We start from the raw sequence: 13,105 nt of genomic DNA, 5'->3' as shown, positions 1-13,105 counted from the left end.
CGCCGGGAGCCGCGCGCACGCCCAGCCGTCCCCAGGCACGCGGGCGGCCGAGCGCTACGGGCCCCGCCCCTGCGGGCCTCGCGACGGGCGCTGATTGGCGGACGCGCCGACGCGGATCCTCATTGGCGGAGAGGGCGGGCGGCGAGGTTTGAAACCCCAACAGTAAGCGCCGCGCGGGCGTGCGGTGGTGTTGCCGGGGCTGGAGCGGGGTCGGTGCGGGGCTCTGCCAGCGTGAGGAGGCGGCGGGCGTCTGTCGTCTGCCTGTCTTTGGGGAGCGGGGGGTGGTGGTTCCCTGTGTGCGGAGCAGCCCTGTGTGGCAGCCCCTCTCTCTGCCCGCGGGCAGGCCCCGTGTGCTGGTTTCTGGGGTGTGCGTGGGGTGCTGTGTCTGCGGGGACCCGTGCGGTGGTGGGGTGTGTGTGTGTGTGGGTGCTGTGTGGTGTGTGGGGGGTGCACGGAGGGGTTCAGCGTGGTGGTCCGCGCGTGTAGGTGCTGCGTCGGGCCCTGTGTGCTGGTAGGGGGGTGTGTGTACTTGCCGCAGCGCTCTGCGTGTGGAGGGAGGGTTCTGCACGGCAGCCTGCGCCTGGCTTTGTGGGGAACGGATGGGTAGGGCAGCGGTGGCAGACTGTGTGTAGCGGGGTGTGCGCGTGGGGAGCAACGCTCGCGCTCCGGGAAGACTGCTGTAACGTCACTCTGCCCTCGCTGCGCCCCTTTTTCTCCAGGAATCCCGTGAGAGCCATGGCACAAGCACTCGCCTCCCCAGGGCTGTTCTCTGATGATGATGTTGCAGCCTCGCCTGTTCTTGAATCCACAGCAACAGGGTTTGGGGCCAATGTGCGCAAGGACCTGCTGTCGGAGTTCTCTGCCATCTCCCCAAATCTGGAGGGCTCCCAGCAGGTGAGGTTGGAGCTTTTCTGTCACAAACAGGGCAGTGTTTCGACTTGGGGCTGCTGTCTCCCTGCACAAAGGTGTTGTAATGCAGGGCCAACAGCCTTCAGAAGAGGCTAGAACACGATGTACGGGGGGGGGGGGAGCAGTTCCTGTTATGAGCAGTGTACTGTAAAGCTCACAGTCAGTAAGTGCCACCTAACACGATGCCTCTTAGTGTGGTGCTTGGCCTGGGGGCTGGTTTTGGTGTCAGGTCTTCAGGTTGTTGGTCTGATTCACTAGATAAACAAAAGAAATGCTCGTGTGCCTGGAAAAGCCTTGGAAAGCTGGCATTGCTGGGGATTTTGGGACCAGAGAAGTGTCCATTAGTTACAGAGCACTGGTCAGGGTAGCCACACGTGTTCCATGCGGTGATTTCTGTTAGTGTTCTGACAGATGGTTGTGTCCTGCCTCTCTGTTTAACCTGTGCTGATTTTTTTGCAGGCTGTACCTGAGGACAATAATGGAAAATTAAAGGTGTATCTGAGAGTTCGACCTCTGAAATCTACAGAAATGGAAAAAGGGGAAGACCAGGTGAGACAGAGTGAAGCAGTCTGAGTGCCTGCTGGGAGATGCTATTATCTTTTGCCATCTATGCTATGGCCTCTTGTAAGCCACTGCGATGATGGGGTTTTACGTGTTCTTTAGGGCTGTGTCTGCATTGAGAATTCAGAGACTCTTCTTCTAAAAGCCCCTAAGGACTCCTTCACCATGCGGAGCACAGAACGTGGAGTGGGACAAGCAGCACATAGATTCTCTTTCACCCAGGTGGGTAACTGGGACAAACAATCCATCTTGGAAATGTTTCCAGCTTAAACCAGCCTTACAGCTTGAAAAGCTCACTTACTGATACACACCGATTCCAATGCATTATGTGAACTATGTAGTCTTGTCCAATCCTCTCTACTTAAGTTTCTTTCTGTTGCCGTTTACTTAGTTTTTTTCTTTTTAAGCGGATCCTGACAATTTTGTCGGCAGCAAATGCCAAATTTGTTTTGTTTGTGAGCCTCTAAACACACTACAGGCTGCAGTGATACGAGATATTACTGGATCAAGCAAGTGAACAGCTTGTTTTTGTAGGGGGCTCGGACTGGAATTACTGGTGGGTCTGTCGCTTGTGATGCGGGGCTAGCAGAGGGAACAAAGGACTAGGCAATATTGCTTGAATAACTACCAGCAGTCAAAAGATAAGAAAGATCTACATGAGACCATTTTTCACGTCTTGTTTGCAGATCTTTGGACCAGATGTGGGGCAGAAATTGTTCTTTGATGAGACAATGAAGCAGGTGGTAAAGGATGTACTGAATGGGCAGAACTGGCTGGTTTATACCTACGGCATTACCAATTCAGGAAAGACTCACACTATTCAGGGTAAGGAAAGCACTAGTGTTAGTAGCTTGTTAAAGGAGTTGTCTGCTCTATGTGTGAATCCTCAGCCTGCTGCTGCTGTTCTTGCTTCAGGCAGCAAGAAAGATGGGGGGATTCTCCCCCGCTCCTTAGCGGTCATTTTCAAGAGTGTGGGGGACCGGCTGTACCAAGCCATGGATCTTAAGCCTTCCTTCTCCAATGAGGTGGTCTGGCTGGACAGCAGGCAGGTGCGACAGGAAGAGACCAAGAAGCAGACCATGCTGCGGGGTGGTCTGTGGGAGGTAAGTGTGCAGCTTCTAGGTTTAATAATAATAAGGAAAGGATGGGGGAGCATACACACTCATGTTCTCTGTTTCCTTCCAGGAGGAGCTGTTAACGCCACTGAAGAGAAGTCACAGTGCCGAATCTCAGCTCCAGACCGCCACCAGTGGCAGTTTTGACAGTGGAGTTGCTGGCCTCTCATCTAGCCAAGTCACCAACCATTCAGACAGTCAGACAGAAGGTATGTCTGGAAGCGTATTGTGAGCTATCTGCTGCTTGTTGTTGGAGGACAGGGGAAGAAAGGGCGACAGCTATTTGGATGTTGTGTTGTGGGTAAGGGAGCAAAGCTGCTCTAGTCTCACAATTTTCCCTTTGAAAGACAAGGACGTTGGGGCTGAAGAACTTTGTACGTATGTGTCGCCACTGTACAAAGAACTCACCACTGCATGATAACTCAAGCCTTGTGAAACTGAAAGTTACCTGATCTGATACCCACTTACTTTGTTCAAGGGATGTGGTTATTGAGCAGCTGAATGCTACGTGATTGGGAGAGGTGGAAAGTAGGGTGCTAAAGTGACCTGTTGCAGTGAGCACTTGCACCCAGACTTTCAAACCTAGGAACTACTAGCTGATTATGTATTTAGAAGCATGGAGGGACTGAGGTAATGAGGACTAAAACTTCACTTTTACTGGGGAAAGTTCATGTTTGAAATATCCTATGCTTCTGCAGCCAAGATCAAGTGTTTTAAGAAGCCCTTACTCGGAAAGAAGGATACTTTTAAAGGGAATCTCAGGCTGTCTGACTGGGGACAGGCATTAGCGTAGGTCCCAATCTATCCAAATAGATTTGAGTCTGGGATAGTGTTCCTGCTGAACATGGATACATCAGTCTATAGCTAAACCATTCAGGATGGACTGGTGAAAAGCTGCAATCCTGACTTTTTACCTTTTTTTCCCCCCTTTATCTTTCCCCAGAACTGGGCCCTCGCTGGGCTGACTTGGACTCCATTTCACTCCCCAACACAGAAGATGTGCAGTTCTCCATCTGGGTCTCCTTTTTTGAGATTTACAATGAGTTAATCTATGACTTGTTAGAACCAGCTTCACCTGGCCAGAAGCGCAAGAAGCAAACACTGCGGGTCTGTGAAGACCAGTCTGGCAACCCCTATGTGAAAGGTAGATTTACCTGAAAGCTATTTTTAGTGGCCTGCTAGGGAGACTTGAGGACTGGGTGGGCGGGTGGCTTGCAGTGATGTGTTGGGGAGCATAATGTCCTCTATGGCCTCTGGGAGGTCTCAGATGTCTGGATTATGGGAATGTTAAGTTTGGTAATGTCAAGGAAATGCAATGGTGAAGTTGGGGCTGAGATAATTAAATTTTTTGCCAGTCTCCTAACTGCCTTGCTCAATGCGTGCCTGCTTTTCCAGATCTGAACTGGATTAATGTCCGGGATGCTGATGAGGCCTGGAAGCTCCTGAAACTGGGTCGGAAAAACCAGAGTTTTGCTAGCACCCACATGAACCAGAACTCCAGTCGCAGGTCTGAATGGAGAGGGGTGCTGTTTAGGCAGGCATACAATTCTGAGGGGCTTTTAAAGGTTGCATTTCCCTTTTAAAATATCTGCGTGTTTCTTTACAGTCACAGTGTCTTCTCCATTCGGATTCTGCACTTGCAAAGAGGTAGCAGTGAAATTGTTCCAAAAATCAGCGAGTAAGTTTCATGCTCTCTACAATTTGGGGGCATTCTCTGTGGAATCAACTTTCCCATCTCTCTTGTTGTGGGCCTGGGATGTGGGAAGTATCTTAAGGAAGGTCTTGTTGAAAGTACTTGGAAGGAGTAAATGTTCTTACTCTTAAGTCTTGGAACTGACTGAGGAGTTTGTGAGGAGTACTGCAAAATACAACTTGAGGTAGTTCTCAGGCTTTTTGAATGAAGGTAAATGTGAGTAACCCTGCTCTTGCAGCAGGGCTGATTAGAGTGCTGCCAATGCCTGTTCCTGCGATGTAGTTATCTGGAAATAGGTCGTCTCAATACTCAGGAAGTGGCTGTTCTGAGGACTGGCAAAGGATCTTTGAACTTGACGCCACAAAGCTTGCATTGATGCTACCTTGTGTAACCCTTACACTTAGGCTAGGCCCTTCTGTCCAGCAACAGCCCATACACCCCAAAAGAGCTTTCTGTGCCCTTATGAGGAAGCTGGGAAAGCAGTCACAGGGTATCTGAATTGTAAACCTGGCAGAACAGGATAAACCTAATAGGTCATGTGAATGTTGCCTGTGTCTTCTTCAGGTTGTCCCTCTGTGACCTTGCGGGGTCAGAGCGCTGCAAAGACCAAAAAAGTGGGGACCGAATGAAAGAAGCAAACAACATCAATACCTCCCTCCACACGCTGGGTCGCTGCATTGCTGCCCTCCGCCAGAACCAGCAGTCTAAGTGAATATCCAGAACTCTGCAGGGAGCATGTGGGCAGGCTGTTTTGCTTTCCCATGGGCTCACTCTTGTCTCTCCCCATAGATTGAAGCATACTGTGGTTCCCTTCCGGGACAGCAAGCTAACCCGCGTGTTCCAGGGTTTCTTCACTGGACATGGGCGCTCTTGTATGATTGTCAACATTAACCAGTGTGCATCTACATATGATGAAACTCTGTATGTAGCCAAGTTCTCAGCCATTGCCAGCCAGGTAAGTAGCACACACCATGGTCAGGATACATTCTGCTTCTGTGGGAACAGGCCCTCTGCCATCACAAGGCAGGGGGAATGCCTTCCTTATGCTTCTCCAGTGGATTATTACCTTTACAGTATTTCCAGGCTCTGCTAAACTGAAAGGGTTGACAGGTTGCAGAGAAGTGTTGTGTTTAAAGACTATGCAACTTCCAGGCTTTGTGGACTAGTAATGATGGCCTCTTCCCCTTCAGCTTGTTCAGGCACCTCCCACAAAGCTAGGACTCCCATCCATACAAACAATCATGAAAGAGCACAGCAGGCGAACCAGCCAGGGTGCAGAGGCAGTGGCAAAGGAAGTAGAATCAGAGGATGACAGCGAGGATGAAGCAGATGTCTTCCTGTATGAGAAGGAGGTGGGTTTGATTTGTTTTACAGCCTTTATGAATAGAGGGGCAAGGTTTGGCCTGGGAGGTGAAGTGGGAGCTTGGCACTATACCAAGAGATGACAGAGAACCTCAGACGGATATGGGACCTAGGAAATTGGGAATCCATGAGGAAAACAGTCCACAGTTGTTCTAAATCTGAAGCATGTGCTTAACTTGGAAACACCTTGTCATTTGTGGAATAGGGACAGTAAGAGCTCATGTGCAGCCCTATAATCCCTACTCTGGAAGGGAAATCTAGAGATCAGAAAACATGCAAAACAGATGGCTAAACTGAAGAAAAATAATTATACTTCCTAGATACTCAAAGCAGGCAGCTGGAATAGCTGAAAGATCAAGAAGGAAGTCAAATATCTACAGGGAATTGAGTTGTAATGTGTCAAGGCAGCAAATGCAAGCACGGTCCTGGGCAGTGCAGTGGGGGAAGCTGTTCTGGAGACAGCTCCATCTGGAGTGCAGTGCTGTTTAAGGCATCTCATGGGAGAGGAATTAAGAGCAAACCTGGCAACTTCATTTTCCAAGCGACTACAAGAATCTCAAACCTAGATCACCCCAGCCTACAGATACGGGATCACCTAGTTTATTCTAGGTCTCAATTCTGTTGTGCAGTGTGCACAATGAAGTTTGTGTCCTTCTTGCAGGACTTGTTGCGTATAGTGGAAGCTGCACGAGAACTGCTGGTGCAAGAGCGGCAGGAGAAGCTGCAACTAGAAATGCGTCTCCGTGAAGAGATCTGCAATGAGATGCTGGAGCACATCCAACAGAAAGAGCAATGGTGCAGGTACAGCTTATGCTGACCTCCCTCCCTTTGTTCAGGGTGAGCTACAGTACCAGGAACTGCCAGACCCTGACATGTAGTTGTTTGTTCTCTTTGTAGTCAACATCTGGATGCTCAGAAGGAGCTGCTGGAGGAATTGTACGAGGATAAACTGAATAACCTGAAGGAGTCGCTGACTGACTATTACCAGGAAAAGATCCAGGTTTGTTCAGGGCAATGAAATGACATTGGGAAAGTGGCAGCGGGTTGGGAGGGGACTCAGGGTACTTGAATCCAGGAAAGTGATTTATACAAACTGAAAGATTTTGCTTTTTGTGGTAATTTTCTGATGATATTTGATAGTTTGATTCACAATTTTAGCTTCTTGTCTACTGCTTTTAGGTAGTTCACTAGGCTTTCTAATTTTCAGCCCTTAATCTGGAAGCTAATGTGCAACCATTGTGACTCCTCTATTTGTTCAACATGATTCTCCCTCCCCTTAACCTTTTTGCTAGTGGCTTGCTTTGCACTCTTCAGAGTAACACAAGTTCTGTAATTCTCTCTTCTTACTCTTGCTGTGATGATGAGTATGGGCCTGTCTGTATTTTTCACGCTATGGCCTCTGGGACTTGGTGCAGACATCTCTGAAGATGCCAACTCAAAAAATCCCTTGCTTGTAGAGGCTGTGAAAAAGTGGTTTAGATTTCTAGGAAATGGGTTCACTTTTTTCACTTAAAGGACATCAAAGGCTGGGTCCAACATGTGAAATGTGTGATTGAGAGAGTCTCCCAGAAGACAGACATTGAAAGTTTCAGAAAAGCTGTGTTAAGAAAATCTTGCTGAACATTTGAACAAACTTGCTTTCTAAGGAGCGCGATGAGAAGATTGAGGAGCTCCAAGCTGCTCTGCAGGAGGCAAAACAAAAATTGGAGAGCCTGGATACTAAGCAAAAGGACTCGGGGCAAGGCTTGCGTCGATCAAAGCGAGTGGCTACCTCATGCACTCTGCAACAGGAGCTGGCAGATACTAAAGCTGAACTGGAGCAATGTCAAATGGAGTTAAATATCGCAACAGCAGGTAAGGCACTGATGCCGGGTGCTGGTTCTGAACTATGCCTGAGCAATCCTTGTGGAGTGTTAGAGATACTTATTTCAGTAGAGTATGTTGGATTTGGACATCCTGAAGCCACTACTCTGAGTTGTAGATGATAAGAATAATGTGCTGGATGGACACAGTTTCACTTCAGTTTCACATGAGAATGGACTTCAGGGCAGGATCATCTCCCTGTTCAAGCTCTAAAGTCCCTTTACATAACTGAAAGGGAGAAGCCTGGAATGTTTGTGCATGTCTGTGCAAACTCAAAGCTTTTCTCGGCTTGCCTGTGGCTGCTTGTCACAAGGGAAGTCCTGACTTCAGAAAACCCAAAAGCTTATGAACATACTGTTGCTCACTGCTGCTTCTCTGTTCCTAGAGTTGCGCAAGTACCAGAAATTACTGGAGCCACCTCCCTCTGCCAAACCCATTACTGTGGATGTAGACAGGAAGCTGGAGGATGGACAGAAGGTAACTCCATCTCCGTTACAGAAAGAAATGCTTGCAGGGCAAGGTGGTTGCCAGTTTAAACAGTATTTATAGCTGCTGTTTCCAGGTTTTTAAACAAATGGTTGAAGTTGAAATGGGTCTGTTGAAAGCAAACCCATACTAGAGATGTGGAAGGTGTTGGTATCTGTGATCCCAGTGTACCTCAGAGGCGATCCCCCTCAGTACTGCAGGTCTGAATTACTCTGGAGTGGCTTTGGCAGAGCGATGTCAAAGCTAGCTGTTGTTTCAAATCTTTCTCCTGCAGAATGTCAGATTGCTGCGTTCAGAATTACAAAAACTTGGGGAGTTTCTTCAGTCTGCAGGGAGGGCATGCTGCCACAGTACAAGTGCAGGGAAACTTCGAGAAGCCCTCTATACATGCAATGACATTCTGGCTAGACAGGTAATGTGTCTGTTTTGTTGTGGGTTGTGCAGGAGGACTTAGTCTATGCACTCTGCTGTAATCAGCAGAATAACCTAGGTTCTTACAGCTGCAAATAACAATGACTTATCTAGACGTGCACTGTTTATTACATTAAGAGAGCTATATTGCTAATTTTTTCAATGGCTGAGTTGGATTGCATATTTAACTCTCCAAAGGAGACCCAAATTGTGCTGTTAACTGACAGCCTGCACTTGAAATAGGAGAATTCAGAGTTCTCATTCCCTTATCCACTTCACTCTATCACAGTTGCTGTGGCAGCATGTTTGCAGCAGGATGGATTCAGCTTTTTCCCAGCCTTACTGTTCCTATTTTGTTATTGAACCACTACACTGTTGACAGTAGAAGCTTTTATGCAAGGCCTTATTTAGCACATCCGTTAGTGAATTTTGGCAAAGGCAGTTTATCCTCTTCAGTTCATAGTAACCAGGGCGTTAGGCAACTTGTCATATCTTAATGTATATTGCCTTCCCCTTCTCAGGACCAAACACTGGCAGAACTGCAGAACAACATGACTCTGGTAAAACTAGACCTGCGGAAGAAAACAGCTTGTATTGCTGAACAGTACCACACTGTGCAGAAGCTGCAGGCTCCTCCACCATCTGCCTTAAAGAAACGGTTCTGTGCTAACAGGGAAAACCTACAACCTAATCAACCTCCTGGTAAAAAGCCCTTCCTGCACAACCTGCTGTCACGTTCGGCTACCCGTCCTGTTGCTGGCAGAGGGTGGCAACTTCGTTCAGTTGCTCTATGACTTTTCACAAAGGGATCCCTGCCCTGCTATTACTGGAACAGTGGCAAATCCAATATAATAGCATTTGTTTTTCTTTGTGCGCTTGTTTATTGTTATTGTAGCTGCTTGAGAGCTTATGTAAACATTTTTTGATATGTATGGTTAAACTTTTAATTGATACCAAAGTGGACAAAACGACCTTTTGTAATTTAAACACTACAACAAGGAAAGTCTTTAAATAGAAAATAATGTGGATGATCAAAGTTGTCCTTTTGTTAAACAAGTTAAAAGTGAGTTCTCATCTTTAACTCTGTTGGCACGTAATTCAAAAATAAGTTCACAAGCTCCTCCTTGAAAGATATTTTCCCTTCCTTGAATTATAATCCTTTATTAAAGTATACACGTTCTAGTTCAGGGCTGTTCTCTTGGATCTTGGCTTGCAATTCTGGTTCCAAGCGTGTTACAGACATAGAACTAAGCAAAAGAAACAGTAAAATAGTTATATATAACAAGCACTTGAATGTAAAATAAGAAGGATGATGCATCTAGTTAAACCTCCTGGATTGTGAACAGAATTTTTCAGATCTTTTTTAACTTCTTATGAAGGAATCAGTCTCACAGACTAGGGGCAAATGCATCCCTGCTTAAAAGGCAGTAAGGCTAGAGAGTCAAGAAACAGCTGTTGCTGCTACCCTGAGGATAGGAATCTACTTAGTTGTTTGAGGTTGTTGCTGGCAATAGAAACTTACCTTCCTTAAGGTGTTTTTATTAAATATAATGTATTTGCCTATTTAACTTACTACCTGATTTTATTCAGTTGAATAAAAGGTTTATTTTTGTAAGAGTCATCTCACAGTAAAGTGAATTAAGCTGCCAGGTCATTTAAACAACTGCAATTCCTTAAATACAGTTTAAGGTCCAATCTTCCTATGAAATAGAGCGCCCTGGTTAAAATCAAGACCTGTACCACACTTGTACTGCTAGTTTGCCAAGTCACCTCCAAGTAGCCTAGTGACCCCTAATCACCACAATTCTATGCCAGGCAGTGAAACAGATGGTGTCAGACTGCTTTGTTGTACTCAAACAATTGCAACAGATGAGAATTAGATATTGTTTTCTGGAAGTCAAAAGCTATTTTAGTTGCTCAATGTTTTAACTGATTCAGCTCCAGCTTGCTAGTTGTTTAAGCTACATTTGGCAGCTTGTCAAGTTTTGACAACCACTAATAAGACAAGAAGGACAGCTTTGTTGAATTTAAGACCCTGTTCATACTACATACTGCAAATTGAGCTAACTTTGTAGGTAACCCATCCAGGTTTCATTATGATTTCAGCTATAACAAATATTGTTTCTAAGACAATTTTCAGTACTGAGCTATTTGTGTATTGATGAATTTTTTTTTCTGGAAAAAATATGAATCAAATTACAAATAAGCACGTATAGTCAAGTGCCATTCTGTATAACCAGAGGAGTTTCCAGCTGAAAATAAAATGGGCTCTGACTGCATTTAATGAAGCCATAACCTTACTGGACATGAATATACTGTTTGGACAACATTAGCTTTTTTTAGGAATCATACCAGTGATTCCCAAATCTGTACTATCAAGCTCAAACCTCTCAGCTTGAAGTCGCGTGGTGAAACTACTCACCCAAACTTCTTGTTCACTGTCTCTATTTAGTTGCATCTCAAGCTGCTACGAGTTTGTAAACAGATGAGCCCAATTCAACTATTATATATTACTGATGAGTTACATAGTTATTACTTTTATGAATATTCTCATGTTTATCACACTTGTTATATAGGAATAAAGACTGTATGCCCTGGGAGGCAATGACTGCTTGTTTCTGTCTTTTTGCAGTACCTTGCATGCATTGGGGAGTTTAACATTAAAGAAAGAAAAATGTAACAGGAATACGTACCTTTTTTGAGGAAACAGTGCACAACACAGGGGTGTGGCAAACACAAGACTAGAGGAGATAAAAATGGGTTTACAATGTTTAGGGTGCTAAATGAGAATTCAAAACCCTTAGACATGGTGGTCTTGGCAGGAAATTTTTTTTTCTATACAGTGAGGTAAAGTTCCATGAAGTGCTATGTAACCTTTATTTCTCGCTGCATTATACCTTATGAATTCATTTACCTACTATGTAGTACTAAATGCATCAGTCCCATGCTTACAAATGTGTATAAAATTATTTGATGTCCTTTCAGTGTTTTGCATTGGTGTGCATGACAACATAAAATGTTAAACAACAGCAAATGAAACTCTCCATTAACCAAATGTTTCAAGAATTCATCAACCTACAGGATTAGATTCTAATTATTGTTCATGGAAGTAGCAGCCAAAACATCTTTTCTAATCAAGCTGCTATATGCTTTTTGTGCCACTCCCTTTCTTTCTCCCTCTGCTTTTCTTGGCAGCTTCTTCATTACTAACAGCTTTTTTTTAAATGGTATTATCAGTTACGTATATGGAAGTGAAGTAACTGCTGTAGCCTCAATAACTCTCTCAACTTCTCTTTCTTTAAACAAAGTGCAAATATTGCTACTTCCTCCAAAAAACCTACAAGTATCTCTTAAAATAGCAAACAAAACCTGAAGAAATCACTTACCAGAATCCAACTAATCCAACTTGAATGGGAGCACTCATCCAAGGAAATCTCTGTTAAAAATAAACCACACAGAGTGAGTATGGTACCTTTTCTTCCCCCCCCTTCCTACCTTCCTGGAATTCTTGTATTGTAAGAGACAGATTGCACCTAAAAGACTCTTGGACATGATGACGGCAAAACAATTACCAGCATACCTTAAAGCTGAGTTCCAATTTGAGAGCCCAATCCCTTTGAAAAGTAATAAGAAAATTCCTGGTGATACCAATGTACACTGTTATCCTGAGTACGTGTCCCTTAGACTCTACACTAGGTGGCTGACTGTTTTACAACCTGATCCTGAGTCGCACAAGCCCACAGCAGCTAGCAACATGGCCAAAGTTTGGAGTGGTGCTGCAGGTGCAAGGTGCTGTGGCACAGGCATCCCTAAGAAGAGCTAGGTCTGGTTACAGCTCCTCTCTGGTGACATCAATTGTCACTTACAACTGGAAATTTACTTTGTGAGCAACGGCAATTGCAGCCACCAACCACAAATAAGGGAGGTGTCAAAGAAAAATACAAGTCTGCCTCTCTCAGCCCTTCCTCATGATTTTCTTTGATGTGGAGGAGCTTGCCCCTGTAGCACAGTCTGGTACACTCCAGTTCTGCAAGAGGTCACCTTTTATTAAAGGAAAAAAGGTAGAAGAATTGGGGAAACAAGGCTGAGAAAGCAACACATAACCTATGGATGCATTTTTAGCATATTCCTCATTAATGTAACTTCTGCAGAACTTGAACATATGCCAAGAAACATTATAGTTTTCTTGTAGGCCTTTAAATGATTTAGGAACCCATTCCCCCCCATGTTAGAATTTTAGTTGAAATTAATTACTAATTAAATAAGACCAGACCTGTTTAAATGGCACTGCTACAATGCCCTTATGTTGCTACAATAAAATCAGTGTCTCCAGTAAGTTGATTTTAAAACTAAACAGCTAATGAGTTAAAAATCACATGTTACAGTGGATGATGTTTTAAACAAAGAAAGATGATTTTTTTTTTCTGCAAGAAGCGTTTCTCAAGATGTAGAAGTTAGAGGGGAAACAAAAGATGGGCACTATTTGAGAATAGAAATAGAAAAAAAATTTAGAAAGCTTGGTAGGACAAAGCTTGGTGTAAGGAAAGTCAAAGCAGCGTGAGAGGTATGGGAAAACAAGCCCGTGTGGATTAAACTTTCTCTTGAGAGAGAAGAAATGATGTAGAAGATGATTGCTTCTTTTTTTTTCCTGGACTCAATACGCAATTCAGAAATGAGTGCAGGAAGAACTGTGCAATTCAGCAAT

At 44.8% G+C, this 13,105-nt stretch overlaps 2 protein-coding genes across 5 annotated transcripts in view; one reads left to right on the top strand and one right to left on the bottom strand.

Annotated features, from left to right (window-relative positions):
• Nucleotides 1–615: 615 nt before the first annotated feature.
• KIF20A (kinesin family member 20A) lies at nt 616–11,075 on the top strand. The gene is made up of 18 exons (XM_010298573.2): nt 616–894; nt 1,369–1,458; nt 1,573–1,692; nt 2,157–2,295; nt 2,386–2,573; nt 2,656–2,794; nt 3,529–3,729; nt 3,981–4,092; nt 4,192–4,263; nt 4,843–4,986; nt 5,068–5,233; nt 5,469–5,630; nt 6,302–6,441; nt 6,538–6,640; nt 7,287–7,494; nt 7,889–7,980; nt 8,264–8,401; nt 8,922–11,075. The coding sequence occupies exons 1-18, from the start codon at nt 736–738 to the stop codon at nt 9,192–9,194; spliced, it is 2,646 nt and encodes an 881-aa protein (XP_010296875.1). The 5' UTR covers nt 616–735; the 3' UTR covers nt 9,195–11,075.
• The window catches only part of SFXN1 (sideroflexin 1), a 46,674-nt gene continuing 43,093 nt past the window's right edge, over nt 9,525–13,105 (bottom strand). For all 4 annotated transcript variants that reach the window (XR_012837787.1, XM_075766736.1, XM_075766737.1 and 1 more), the window contains 3 exons: nt 11,787–11,836; nt 11,094–11,141; nt 9,525–9,647 (listed from right to left, as the gene is read on the bottom strand). Coding sequence is in view for 3 of the 4 variants with exons in the window: in XM_075766736.1 (XP_075622851.1) it covers nt 9,551–9,647; nt 11,094–11,141; nt 11,787–11,836 (195 nt within the window). In the remaining variant the exon portion in view is untranslated. The remainder of the gene's footprint in view (nt 9,648–11,093; nt 11,142–11,786; nt 11,837–13,105) is intronic.

This window comes from Balearica regulorum, chromosome 14, assembly GCF_011004875.1.
Source record: "Balearica regulorum gibbericeps isolate bBalReg1 chromosome 14, bBalReg1.pri, whole genome shotgun sequence".
In the NCBI taxonomy this organism is placed as follows: domain Eukaryota; kingdom Metazoa; phylum Chordata; class Aves; order Gruiformes; family Gruidae; genus Balearica; species Balearica regulorum.
This window is presented reverse-complemented; position numbering and strand designations above follow the sequence as displayed.